This window comes from Struthio camelus, chromosome 3, assembly GCF_040807025.1.
Source record: "Struthio camelus isolate bStrCam1 chromosome 3, bStrCam1.hap1, whole genome shotgun sequence".
Classification (NCBI taxonomy): domain Eukaryota; kingdom Metazoa; phylum Chordata; class Aves; order Struthioniformes; family Struthionidae; genus Struthio; species Struthio camelus.
Genome location: NC_090944.1, coordinates 113,106,019 through 113,119,609, shown reverse-complemented (window position 1 = coordinate 113,119,609; position 13,591 = coordinate 113,106,019). Strand labels below are relative to the sequence as shown.

Genomic DNA, 13,591 nt, shown 5'->3' with positions numbered 1-13,591 from the left:
TGCGAATATTTGAATCTCAAAAAGCTAAAAATAAATCTACAACCCAAATGAATTTTATTCATTTCAGTGGAAGTATTGTTAACATCAGTGAAATCGATGCTTTTAAATAAATGAAAACTCTTCTGCACTGTTTACAGCCCCAATACTGCAGCCCTGAGTACCTAAAAAGTGAAAATAATGAACATTTACAAGAAAAAAAAACTTCACGATTTTTCCTAATTTGAGTGAAACGCAAAACTTCAAGAAAGAAAAAAGTTGAAAAGTGAAGTTTCAGAGATTCTCATTTTAGTAACCGAATGTTCTTGGAACGAACACTTCCTTCATAAGCATCATTTTTTGTTTTTACAATTATGCCTTCATATATGCAGCTAGAGGAAAGAAAAATGTTAACATTTAATTAATATAGAGTAGCTGTCTCTTCCTCCGTTCTTCATATATATTATGCTACTGCAGAAGATTTCTTTAAATAACTTTGAGCTATATGGTGTGGTCACACACAGCCTTGCAGACCTTTCTGGTCCCTTTTCACGTGTCATCATCTGAGACCCCAAGGTTTTTACTTCCTCCAACACAAATGAGTGGGCAGGCAAGAAGATGACAAATGGGAACGGGTTAGTTTACTAATCATAAAAAAACTAATCTCCAGGATCATGTGTTCTTCAAGTTGTATAACCCATGTATACACGCCAGTTACACTCTCTCCCTTGAAACTGGAAACTTCTCAATAGGACAAGTGACAACAAAAACAACGGCAGGCAAGTAGGGAGAGGGGACACACAGGAACAGACCCTCTCCACACTCTCCAAGGAGAAACTTGCCAGTGGCATGACGGGGTATGCGGGCACCCCTGGTTAGAATACACAAGAACTCACATCAGGAAAGAAAGAACTCGACATACTACAGATATAAATGGTAGTAAGTTACTACTCTAGGCAAATTTATAACTGCCAAGATTATCCCTAGGTTAATTTATAATAATCAAAACTACAACACAGGTTCAATGCAACCATTATTACAAATAATATCACACAAGCCACAAATGTCCAAACATAACACAGAACCTTAAAAAGATGCACGCTTTTCAATTTATTTTCCAGCAATGACAATAAAATCAAACAAAAAGCATTGCCTCCAAGAACACAAAAAGATTGTTTTTCTTAAAATTGGTACAGTGCCCCGAAATAAACAGGGATTATCATGATTAAGGCAAGAATACAGAACACTGTGTGCACTGATGGTCAGTGGAATGACAGAGAGAGCCATAAAGAGGGGTGGAGGGAAAAGAAAAAGGAAGAAGCAAACTCCTTAAATGAGAAAGAATTTATAAAAAGCAAGAATGGAATTATTCAGAGGTTTTTTTTTTTTTTAAGAGAGGAAAAAATTTTTTAATTTTAATTTTTTAATTTAATATTGTCAAATGACATACAATTCCTTCAATTATTCTTTCAATAAAATGTTTCGTAAAAGAAAACTTGTGACAGCAAAGCCATTTTTCACCTTGACTGATAGATTTATTTCTGAGGCCAGCAGATAATAAGTAAGTGTTTCCAAAAAAACTATATTTACTAAAATTGTAAGTGAATGCAGTACAGGTAAACAGTTTGGAAACTAAGCTCTATTCAAAGGCCACACAAAATTTCTTCCTACCAAGCATGATACAGTGTGACAATGCTGATTAACCAATCGAACAGCTTCGGCCAAAAGAGAGAATCTTGCAGCCCTCCTCTCCTGCTACTTTCTCACTCCTTTTCTTTTAAAAGCCCTATGACTCTTCTGAGCCAAGGGCGAGTCAATTCAAGGAAATTATTGACTCTGAGGAAATAATTCTTCTTTTGAAAGATTAGTTTTCAGATCAAATGCACAGAGCTTCAACAGCAATGCTGTACCATCAAACTGCAACTTCAGTCATTGTAACTCAAATTTAAACATATAAAAGCCCTCTCTTGAGTACAGTTCTGTTTTATGCTCTTACCAATTACTGGTTTCATTACTGATATAGCTGTTTTCAAAGCAGCTTGTGTCGTTAGGATCTGAGCTGAAAAAATAGCCTGAGATTGCCAGTCCATTACATCAACTATTTAAGGTATCACCACAACTCTCAATCACTACCGAAAATCAAATCCTCCTACAAGAATCCAGCCACAGCTGGAGAACATTCAGCATTTCCATGTAATTCAGTGAGTACTGGGAAAAACATTTTCTCTTGTGAAAAATTCAATTTTATTTTGGAATTTCAAATTTTCTGTTTATTGCATGATTTTTTCTTCTTTTCTTTGATGATGTCACCAAAGATTCTGCAATACAAAGGTCTGACATAATGATCTAGAAAATGTAAGATACTAACAGGGGGTAGCAGATTTCTCACTCGCGCTCTTCCCAGGCTAAAACGTTAGTTTTCATAAACCATTGCTTACCTTTTCTAATGCAGATTAGCTCATGTACACCACAAGTTCGTTCTCCACCTATATGGAAATAAATTATTAGAAAATATTAACAGATAAAATGTATCTGGTTTCTTAAGAAGTCTTAGAAATAGTATAAAAGAAAAGGCAGTTACAAACTGTTGAAGAGATTCTTGTGATGGTATCTAAGAATTGTTGAAAGGGCTGGGTTGTATTATTACTTCATATTGTATACATTTATAATATTAGTGATTTCATTCTCTTTTAAAATAACACAGTTTAGAATGATATTCCCCAAGGTCAAACCTTAAAATTCCAAGCACTTCCAAGGCACGGCCTGTATCTTCAAAATACCCTAATGCCCACCAAGCCTTCTTCCACTGACAGCAAGACTTCTTTTTAGCAACATATGCACATAGAACTGAAGAAAACTGCCTAGGTTATCAAATAATGTTCTCTGCAACCTGATGTAAATATTAAAACAGTTAGTTCAAAGAGTCTACAAAACGTCTACTCCAAATGCATTAATCATACAGGACTCCAAACACTTCACAACATGCTAAAACAAACATTAGATAACAAAGTCCTTTCCAATTCAAGAAATGTAGAAACACACTAGTGCTTATTATTCCCTTTCAGTCCATAATAAAGGATCATAATTATTCCATAATATCAATTAATATTTTGAAATCATAACTGATACATCAGCAGTTGCTGTTATTAAAAGTGCAAGAAAACACATGCATTTGTAATTAAATTTACTTTCTAAGGACATAAACATAAGAAATGCATATATTAGAGGAAAAAAGGATAAAAAGGATCAAATAAATGGAATAAAGTATTTCTACACTAAAAATTAGGTATCTGATTTATCAAGCGAGAAGGAATCTATCCTCATTTTAAATGGAGAATGTACTTTTTCAGTATTCAGAAATCTGAAACATGAGCCTCAAAAATACTTTTGAATGAGAAGCCAAATATCAATGAGCTTGATGACCCCAGAACCTTCTACAAATTCATCAATATTATTTTCTTGCAGAAGATATTCTAGAAGGCAAAGCTAGTAACAAGTAAGAAAGAAGATTTTGTTTTTATAGCAAAAAGGCATAGACAAATTAAACTTTGGGAGAAAGTTACAATCTTTTTTCAAAGTCATGATCATCTTGAGAGTACAAACGAGAAATTTAACATGTGACTGGAATAACATGGGACTGGTGTACTTCTCCCTGGATTTTCGCCCCTCTCCCTCCATAAAACTAAATTCAGAAGTGAAGATAGAAGAAAAATTACTAAGAGAAAATAAAAGAATCTGTCATCGCGCAGGGGCTAGATAGGTTAGAAATAAAAATTCACCTACAAATCATTGTGAAAAGGATAGCGAGCAGCAACTGATTTTAACTGTATATTGCAATCATCATCGAAATCAACAAGCAAGAAATCTCAGCTTGATTTACCAATGTCAGTGTTATCTTTTGCACCGGTACCTTTTGTTTTCTAAAAGAAGTTTTCTTCTCAATGATTTATATGCCAAGACATGACGATCTTCCAACTAAACAAAGCCTATAGATTAAGACTGGTACTACTTTTTACTATCACGGGCTATATAATACATAGATTTATACAGTTTCACATGAATTCATTCAGGATTTTAATTTTAGCTTTCTATTAGGTCAGAAAATCCTAAGTGATATTTTTTATTTAATAGATTATTAGTTTTTTACTCTTTTTTTTTTCAAACTGCATTTAGAAGGAAATTGTAAATCATTCAACTATTAAATAAAAATACATTAAGTGAACTACATATTTTAGAAAATAAAATTAAAAAAATCTTTTATATTTTTTAATTAATCAATTTATCAAACAAATGAAATTTTACCCTCAAGTGACTTGGACTGATTTTCTTTTCCCCAGTGCTCCTCAAAATTGCAGAACTAATACATCTTTGACACCTTGTTTTTACTCACAGATTAGCAGGGGAAGATAAGCTTTCCTATCTTTATAACCCCTGAGAAGTTTCTCAGCTCTGAACGACCCACTGAAAGAACTAAATCGCAAATGTGAAAACATTTTTGCCAGACAGCAAGACTTCAGACTACTAGAACGTTAAATTAGCAGTTAACAACTCTGGTTTTGATGTGGTTAGCCAACAACTCCCACAGGTTCAGTGGTATGACCCTCTTAAATTTTACAGGGTTTAAAAAGTTATTTTAATTTTATGTAATTGATTTGAATATAGTAGTAGGTCATCATGCTTTCATATTTAATTAAAATTGAAGTCTAATTTAGATTTAAAAGTGTTATTGATTCTATTTTATCCTGACTATAAACATCACCTCCTATATAATGCTTTAAAGTTTTAAGTGATTTTGCACATAAAATTATGTAATATTTTTTTCCAAATTGCTGAAGAACACAATCTGAAAATTGGGAACATGGACTTATGCATACTGAAAATAACACGAGAAACTTTAAAAGATAAAGTCATCGAAAAATGACACTTTCAACACTACATCTGAATTTTCTCAAGAAAGCAGGACCACCTAGTGTACCTAAAATCTAAATCATTCAAATATATAGGACAAATACAACAGCCACAGATTTTACCTAGAACAAGAGGCAGCTGAAACATCTGATTAAATTTAATTTTCTCAATTTAAAATAGATTTCTGTATCAAGCCTCTATTCGCAAAGATGACTATCACAATTCGTCGCACCAAAAAGATGAAAAGTTCTATAACAGCCCTGCCCTCCAGCATATCAGCTGCTTCCCTACCAGGTGTCACCCACAAAAGTGATGAGGGTGCATGCCATCCCTTTGACCAGGGTGTTGACAAAGCATTTGTCAGGTCACATTAGGGCCCAACTAGTTGCATTACAGAAAAGTAGCTGGGGTCCAAGTACAGCACTGATGAGGAACCTGCATTTCAGCAGAGCCCCTTCACTCCTGCTCTGTGACTCCGCAGGATCGCAGTGAGCCAATCTACTAATCGTAGGTAAGGCTGTCCAGCTGCCCCTTGTATGCAGGATTGTACACTGAGAAGAAAGCAACAGTGCAGTACAGCAAGTGCATAAAATAGAGATGTTATGATGCAGAAACATAAAACGGGGTCCAAGCGAGAAAGCCTAACTCAATGTATAACATGCATTAACACGCCCGAAACTCCCACTGAACTAAATGGAACTACCTCCACCGAGTTACAGAAGAAAATAAACAAATAAATAAAAAATAGAACTATGGGACTATGTCATTAAATAGAGATGTTCCCAGGGACCTTCTCTCCACATCATGAAAATAACATTATCTCAGCTTCCTTTCTACCCAGAATCACAAGGCTCATCTTCAACCTTCTGCCAGCTCAAAATAACAATTCAAACTTAAAAGAGATATTTAGAAATGACTTCACCTTGGTCTCAGACAAATATATATTAGTATTAGCCGTGGAAATGAAGAGATACAGAAAATATAACTAGCAACAGAAACAGAGAGTAAAAAGTATTAAAATCTGACCCGAAATAAAACCTGTCCAGCATTTTAAAAAAAAAAAAAAAAAGAACAGTAGAAAGAACCAGTAGCTACAACAAGAACTGTTAGTTCACTGCAAATGAAAACAGGTTAGAATATACACAACCAAGCAACGTATACTGATAGCAAATGCTTTGGAAATTAAAAAGAAAGGTGTCAACAGCAAAAGATGATATTAACAAAGGGATAAAAAAAAAAAAACCTAACAATTAGTGTGATGTTCAGCTAATTCATACAGTGTTTAGCTAGTTAATGCCACACAATCTTCAGCCCAGAGCAGAGCTTCAGAAAAGAAAGTGAGCTGAGAAGCATTTAGTTTTCTATGATTAATGATCTATGGATTTGCACATCATTTATTTTTAAAGTATGTATTTTAATAATTTGTTAAACCAAAGAAATTACGAGAAAAATACATTGATAGAAATAATGTGCTACCTGGATTTCTTGCATTTCAGATAAAATAGTAAGCTTTGATACAAAGGAAAATTACTATCAAACATTATTTCAAAATAGCCCAGTTATTAGGAAAAATGCTTATTTTACATTCCAAAACAAAAATACCTGTAAAATGCGTGTCAATCATACTAAACCTACCACTTTTCACATTGAAGGACCTGTTCCTCCGCAGAAGCTGACCTACTAGTCTGCAGTCTCAACATTCATTTGCTGCCTAACAAGTACCTTTGAAAACCCTGGCAAGCTTTCTCTATCCCACTCTGGGATACATTTATGTAGAAAGCAGAAAATTTCTCCCACTTCCAAGACTCAAATACTTAAGAATTAGAAAGTGGAAGGATTAAAGGCTGACTACAAATCCTTACTTCAGTCCCCATGTACACATCTACTTTGATCTACAATGCAGGACCTTTGCATCATTCGGACCAAAGAACAGACAACATTCAGGAAGACGACTATCATCTGTGGGTCGCTTGCATCATTTACTGCAAAAGCTGGAGGAACCATAGTGAGCCAGTCTGGGATTAAGGTGAAAAGAAAATTTGACCTCACCGCTAAAGCAGTTGAAAGTTTTCCTAAAGACCGTACGGCTCTTTCCCTCTTTGTTATAACTGCCTGTATGTTGATGGGCAAGTAATACAAGCCAACATTTTTATCAGGTAGCCACTGTGTTTTTGTTTTCCTATATGCCTATCTTGAATGCCAAAAGTTCAATTCGCAAAAAGTGCTAAGCATTCAAAACTTAACCTGTGTTCAGGAAGAATTCCACTTTGAATAGATCAGCCATTTATATAAAAAGTATGATAGTCTCACCTTAGACCACTGGGAGCTTGTCAGAAGAAGCCTGTACAGCATTAGAGGTTAGATATTTTAAAAAACGTACACCACTATATTACCCAAAATGAGAAGGAGATCTAATGACTTTTCATTTCAATATGCCCATGACATTACAGTGATGACACAAATCCAACAAGAAAGTTTGTAATTTTGTATATGGCACAGGTTTAATTATCAGTAAATAATGCAGGGAGTCATACCTACAATGACAACAACAGAAGGTTAACACTAGGTAATACTCCCTAAACAGTTCCCACTACAGACAATGAATGAGGATAAGACACTGAGTATTAAACCAATTCTGTGTGCCTGCTCAAAACTGATATCCTGACATTTGATCCCTATCACACTTAAACTTATTAAAGTTGGCATAGGTACAGAATACCGGTTCTTACACTTGAACTTTATGTGATACTACTGTTGCTCCCAACACCTGCCCAGGCTGCATCAGCTTGGGTTCAGAAGCGCTATAGCCAATTCAGGTCCGGGCTAACCTGAGGATCTCTGTATTGTCTTACATCCTTCCAGTGCATACTGTAACGACACCTGAATATCTCTGGTAACTTGGAAGGCAAGATAAAACCATTCCATGGGCCAGCTTCAACCTATAAGCGACACATGATACTCCTACCTAAGCACAGTACCCAGGTTATCGCTCTTACTTTCATTTCCTTTTCTAGATTACAAAGTTTGCTACTAGAGAGAGCTCTTATGTAACCTATAATGAAGCAGTGTTTAACTTCTTTTTTCTTCTTATATCCATAAATAATAAGTAGCTTCATTTAATAATTTTTGTCTGTTTCCCAAGGAAATGAGGGTTATATAATTAAACAGGCTGTTTCCTGCCCCATCCGTCCACTGCTTTTGAAGTCATTGGCTAGTTCAAACTAAAAGCGGCAGAAACATGCAGGAATTTAATATTTTTGAGACTTCTAAGTTTCATGAAAGCCAGCAGCTATCAGTGCTCTCACCAAATACAGGGGCAAGCAACCAGCCAATAAATCCATGCACAGTACAAACAGCTTCATTGTCTGCTCCCAACCAAACAGCTAGCAGATGAGGAAAGAGAGGACAATCTTGTCAAAAACATCAGACAGCTGAGGACACTTCAGAGAGATTCTGGAGATGCAGGAATGAAATGAAAGGTATTCAAAGGCCTAGACACATGAGGAGGACCTCAGCATACCGCAGCAGGAACCATAAAGAAATGGAAGACGGTAAAGTACTACAGCAGTGGTATCATCAGGACAAAATATGGGAAATCACGTTCATTAATCCCATTACTCAAGAAATAACTTATTAAAAGATAGCATTACACTGAAGTTCTTTCTTTTTAGCTACTAGATCCAGTATCCACTGCTCTACCAAATAAGAAATTTGGTCAGTTTTCAAGTTGCAAAACTGGTATCTGTACTACTTATTATTCTCTTTAATGCTACTTCACAATTTTTAACGCTCCTCACAATGGAAACCTGGAAGAGTTTGAATTCAAGAAGAATTAACTTAGCCTGAAAAAGTTAGTCGCTAAACACATTCCCCTCCTTTAGGGATGTACAGTTTTGTATAGTCTATACCATGTTACAGCGTGTTCAAGTGTAGTCCAAAAACCTGGCAAAAGTGGATTCAAGACGACAGAAGTGGATATCCTCATACATTATAACGCATACTGGGACATTTACACTTCTTTTCCCTCCTACATACAGCATGATTTCCATAACTAGCTCTTCACCTGGATCTCAATTCAAAGTTCTTGAGAGGTGCCCAAGTTTTGCTATTGCTCAAAAAAGGGAAAAGCAGCATAAAGATACCACATATAAGAGTTTTAAATTATAATTCTTCAATCCTTTTTCATTTGGGTTGCCCTCAGCTGTTTCCTAGGAAATTTGAGACTGCCTGAACTATGCAAACTATATACCAGATTTTTTTTTGTTTTAAGTTTTAATATGATACTGACTTTCTAGGGGGAAAAAAAAAAGAACTATTGCTGCAATCAGTAAAATTGTGGCTTTGAACTTGGTCACATGAAGAATACTCATTTTTTAAACGTCTGTCAGTAACCATAATACAGAAGTAACTAACTACTGTCATTTACCAAAATGAACTTCACTTTCTTGGTTCTTTATAACTCGATACAAAAGACTTCACTTAAAAAAAAAAAAAAATCAGTTGTTAGCATTAAAACTGATGTAAACTGGTATGCTAACATACTGACGCTGGAAATGGTACGTACAATTTTTAACAAACAGCCAAAAGCACTTAATTCTTTGCAGCTAGCATATTCTATTTTAATGAGAGCTGTTTTAATTTTGCGCACTCTTCAAATATAATATACATATTCTTCTACAAGGAGTTTGAACTACTTCATATTTATTCTTCAGTTATAAGTTTTCAATCTTGCTCATTTCCTATGGCTTTACCAAAAAAAAAAAAAAAACCTGAAAACTTTTACTACTGCAGTCTTTAAAACAGAGCAAAGTATTTTCTCCGATTACGTTATTAAATCATACAAATATTTACTTGGACACAGTGTAAATTCTGTATTCTGACACTTGTAGATTAAAGTCCTGCAGTTTGATCCTTACAGTAGGCAGTCAGTAGTCACTCAAATCAAAGTCACATTTTAAAACATTGCTGACCAGGAAGCAGTACTGCTAAACAGTACAGTCAAGGAAGATACTATTACACGAACAGGAGGAGAACACCAAGATGAGGTATAGAGATTATAATACCTATTAACATATCTGTAGTAATCAGATACTCATTTGAAGAAAAAAAAAAAAAAAGAGGTTGCTACATTCCTATTACAGCAGAAAAATTAATTTCACCTCCTGTCTTCAGGAAGAGAACTAAATCAAAACATAGCAGATCAGTTTCGTGATTGGATTTTCATATCCTGCCTCACCTTTAACTCTAATCTATGGACCACACTCTCAGGAGAGCTGAACTCCCATTTTGGCAATTTAATTACGTGCCTACAGGAGAATCTGGCTATTCTGAAAGTCTGCCCTGGCCCTAGTGAGAAGTGTCTCATTCTTTTGAGAGGCTAGATTGCTTAATTCATCCAGGGGTACCTGTTTTAGTCTTTAAGAGGTAATAGCCTGAATCCTCTACAAATATTAGACACAAATTTTAAATCTTTATAAATATTTTCAGATCTATTACAAATTCTCACGGATTTCTGGAAAAATGCAGCCTGAAAATACTGACAGATTATGACGGACTGACAATTGTCTTTCTGAGCTTGAGTTACATAAAAAGTGCAGACCCAGCAGAATGTTTTGCTCCCTTCTTTATAATATTGAGATGGCTTTCCAGCAGAAAAGAACCTGGCCAATTTAAAGCTGTCCAACTTAGATTCCTGGTATGCATAGCTTCCAAGACAGGGTGAACATGCAACTTCGCTTGCGAAGCGCCACTTCTCCTTACAGAGGCCTGATTTACTAATCCACGGAAACTGACAGCACAAAAACATCCCACATGCAAAATAAACAAGAACAGTTGATCTCTTCACTGTTTCCCTGGATTCTTTTGGTTATAAAAAGACATGCTTTCAGGAAGAAAAAACTAAGTTTGAGGAAGCAGCATACCTTTAATCCTTCTTCTGCTAGAAATTTAAGTTTGGTGGGGGTTTTTTTTAAGGAATTTTTAAACAACCTGTAAAATCACTTTCTGAGTCTAGAAGGATGGTTTCAAAACAAAGCTTAGAAGCCCTGCCTTCTAAGATGATCCTCTCCAAATAAACCCAACAAGTGTCTACTATACCTTACTCCTTTAAAAGAGGAAAAAAAAAAGCGATGAGCAGAACGAACTGAGGACACAAGCTTATACACAGCCTGTTAGCTCTCAGGAGAGAGAAGGGAATGTCCCTCGACTAAGGAATTAGTTTTCATAGACCTCAGGGACGATTAGTTTTAAAACAACGGGCAAAGTCTCTCTAAGGAGGAAGGAGAACGCCATGCACGTTTCAGCACCTAACATTTACAATCACATTCCGGATTTTGAGGCATCCTCTCATTCAGAAGGTCTGGAAAACAACAACAGTCCCTAGAAACTCATCTCAGGGTAGATTGTGCCGGGTCGGTCTCCCCAGCGCATCCAGCAGGCAGAAGCACCTGCCTGTTCGCACAGCCCCAACTCCAGTCCGGGCCTCGGGGGAAGCCGCCTTGCTGCAGCCCCAGCTGCCCAGCGCCCGCTGAGGGAGGCACCGGGCTCCCGGACCATCCACCTGCACCTCCCAGCCAGAGCAAGGGCGGTTCACAACACAGCAAGGAAGCGTTTCGCCACTACCGAACCGCCGTCTCCTCTGCAGCACCTAAAGGCACACGCCTGGCATCCCTGGGGCAGGCGGCGAGGAGGAGGAGGAGGAGGGAAAAGGAAGGATGTCAGCCACCCTGCCAGGGATTATTTACCTCCTCCGAGCCTGCCAGGCAAACAGACACTCACACACACACGTACCCGAGAGGAGGGGACACCACCACCACCTCCCCGCGGCTCGCGCAACAACCCCTCCGCGCCCGCCCGGCGCGGGGGAGGCAGCAAGTCCCGCTGCAGCCCCCGGCGGGCTGCCGAGGATGAGGGGGAGGAGGCGACCCCCGCAGACCCCCCTCAGCCCGGCCCCGGGCACGGCCGGCCGGCCACGCCGCTCGCCTGCGCTGCGCCCCCACCCCGAGGCCCGGCGGGAGCCCTCCTCCGCCGCCGGCCCCCTCCCCGTGCCCGGGGGAGGGGAGAGGAGGGGGCTGGGGGAGGGGAGTCATTCGGGGCGAGAGGAGCCCGTTATTGGCCTACTTACCATCAATCGCCATGATCCCCCCCGGGGTGGGCCGTACCAAGTGGAGCGCACGCAGGAGAGGCGCTGCCGGGCGCCGAGGCTGCGAGACAGCAGCGCCGCGCGGGGACGGGCGGCGGAGGTGGGGGCGGCGGCGGCGGCGGCGAGGGGCGGGGGGACGGAGCGTGCCAGGGCGCGTGACTCCTCCCCGCCGCCGCCGCCGCCGCCGCCGCCGCCGCCGCCGCCGCCGCCGCCGCCGCCGCCGCCGCCGCCGCTGCTCCCCTGCGCGCGCGCCGCCGAATTCGAACGGCGGCCGTTTAACCGAAGGGCTTCGGTGGTCGTTTAACCGAAGGGCTTCGCCACCTCACGCGCGCTCCCGCCTCCCTCCCTGCCTGCCTCCTGCCCGCCCGCAGGGGCCGGGGCCCAGCGGCCCCGCCCCGCCCGGCGGCTCCCGGCTCGCCTTGGGCACCGCGCCGTCTCTCGAGGTCTGGGCGCCGGTCGCCCCGTGGAGGCGGTCGGACAAAGATTGGGGGCCGACCCGCCGGGGTTGGTTGGAGATTTTCCATGAAGTTTTGTGGGGCGAGGGATATAAACATCATATCCCCTCCTTCCTTAAAAGTTAGTAAGGTAATTAGGAGGAAAAGCTTGATTCCCTTCCCCTCCGATGATGGCTTTTTTTTTTTCGCATTCAGGACAGGCAAGATTTTGAAGTGTTGTTCCCTTGCCATCAACAGCTGATCATCCTGGAAGTTTTGCACGTGTTCCAAGTTTTATAAGAAAAAGGTGATATTCCTAAATGGAAAGTCTGACTGACCACTTTCCTTTTTTTTTTTTCTTTTTTTGGAAAGATTGGAAACAGAAAAGAAAACTATTAGCTTTTTGTATGAATCAGACATGTGCCATAAACATCTGCATAACTTTATACACAGCAACTGCAGACAAGAGTGCAGAGGTTCTGTATGCACATATATATATGAATGCATGGAAAGCCTATATACATCAGTAAAGCTGCAGAAAACATGTTACTTTGGCTAAGGAAAGCAGCTGAAAAATAGGAAATGTCACAATGAAAATTACCGATGCAGTCTTCACGTGCTCCGCTGTGCACATAATGCCTTGTGCGGTGCCACCACAGGATTGTGGAGTTTTTTCCTCCATAGTACCTCTTGGCTGACTTGGTGCACAACACAGACGGTGTCTGAGAACGAACCAAGATCCAGTAGTGCGTTAAGTTACCGTAATTCTGGCATATTCTCATTTGTGGTAGCTTTAGCTTCTAACCTTAACATTCTGTAACTAAGCAACTCTGACAAATCGGTCCAGCATACGAATAATTTCCAGGTTATCAGTAGTTTCCTGCCAAAGGGAAGACTTTATCACCTGATCTGTGAACAAATTTACTGATAGCTAGTTTACCTCAGTAATAACAACTAACTGACACATACACAATATATTTTATCCGGTAAGCCCTAAAGTTTTCAGCAAAGTACCTTTGCTGGAGAAACTTCTCCCACTGCATTGATGTGAAGCCACTTCAGTGATTAAAATTGAAAGCTACTGGAAATTATGGCATAAAGCCCATAGGAGAATAAATACATTAAAAGTCAT

The 13,591-nt window shown here is 39.4% G+C and overlaps 1 protein-coding gene across 2 annotated transcripts in view; it reads right to left on the bottom strand.

Moving 5' to 3' along the window:
• SYT14 (synaptotagmin 14) overlaps positions 1-12,119 on the bottom strand; it is a 79,365-nt gene extending 67,246 nt beyond the window's left edge. The window contains exons 1-2 of one of the 2 annotated variants that reach the window (XM_068939738.1): positions 12,008-12,119; positions 2,415-2,462 (exon numbers count right to left, since the gene is read on the bottom strand). In XM_068939738.1, the coding sequence (XP_068795839.1) occupies positions 2,415-2,462; positions 12,008-12,020 (61 nt within the window). In that variant the 5' untranslated portion in view covers positions 12,021-12,119. The remainder of the gene's footprint in view (positions 1-2,414; positions 2,463-12,007) is intronic. The other variant, XM_068939736.1, reaches the window with a different exon arrangement.
• Between the last annotated feature and the right edge of the window lie 1,472 nt (positions 12,120-13,591).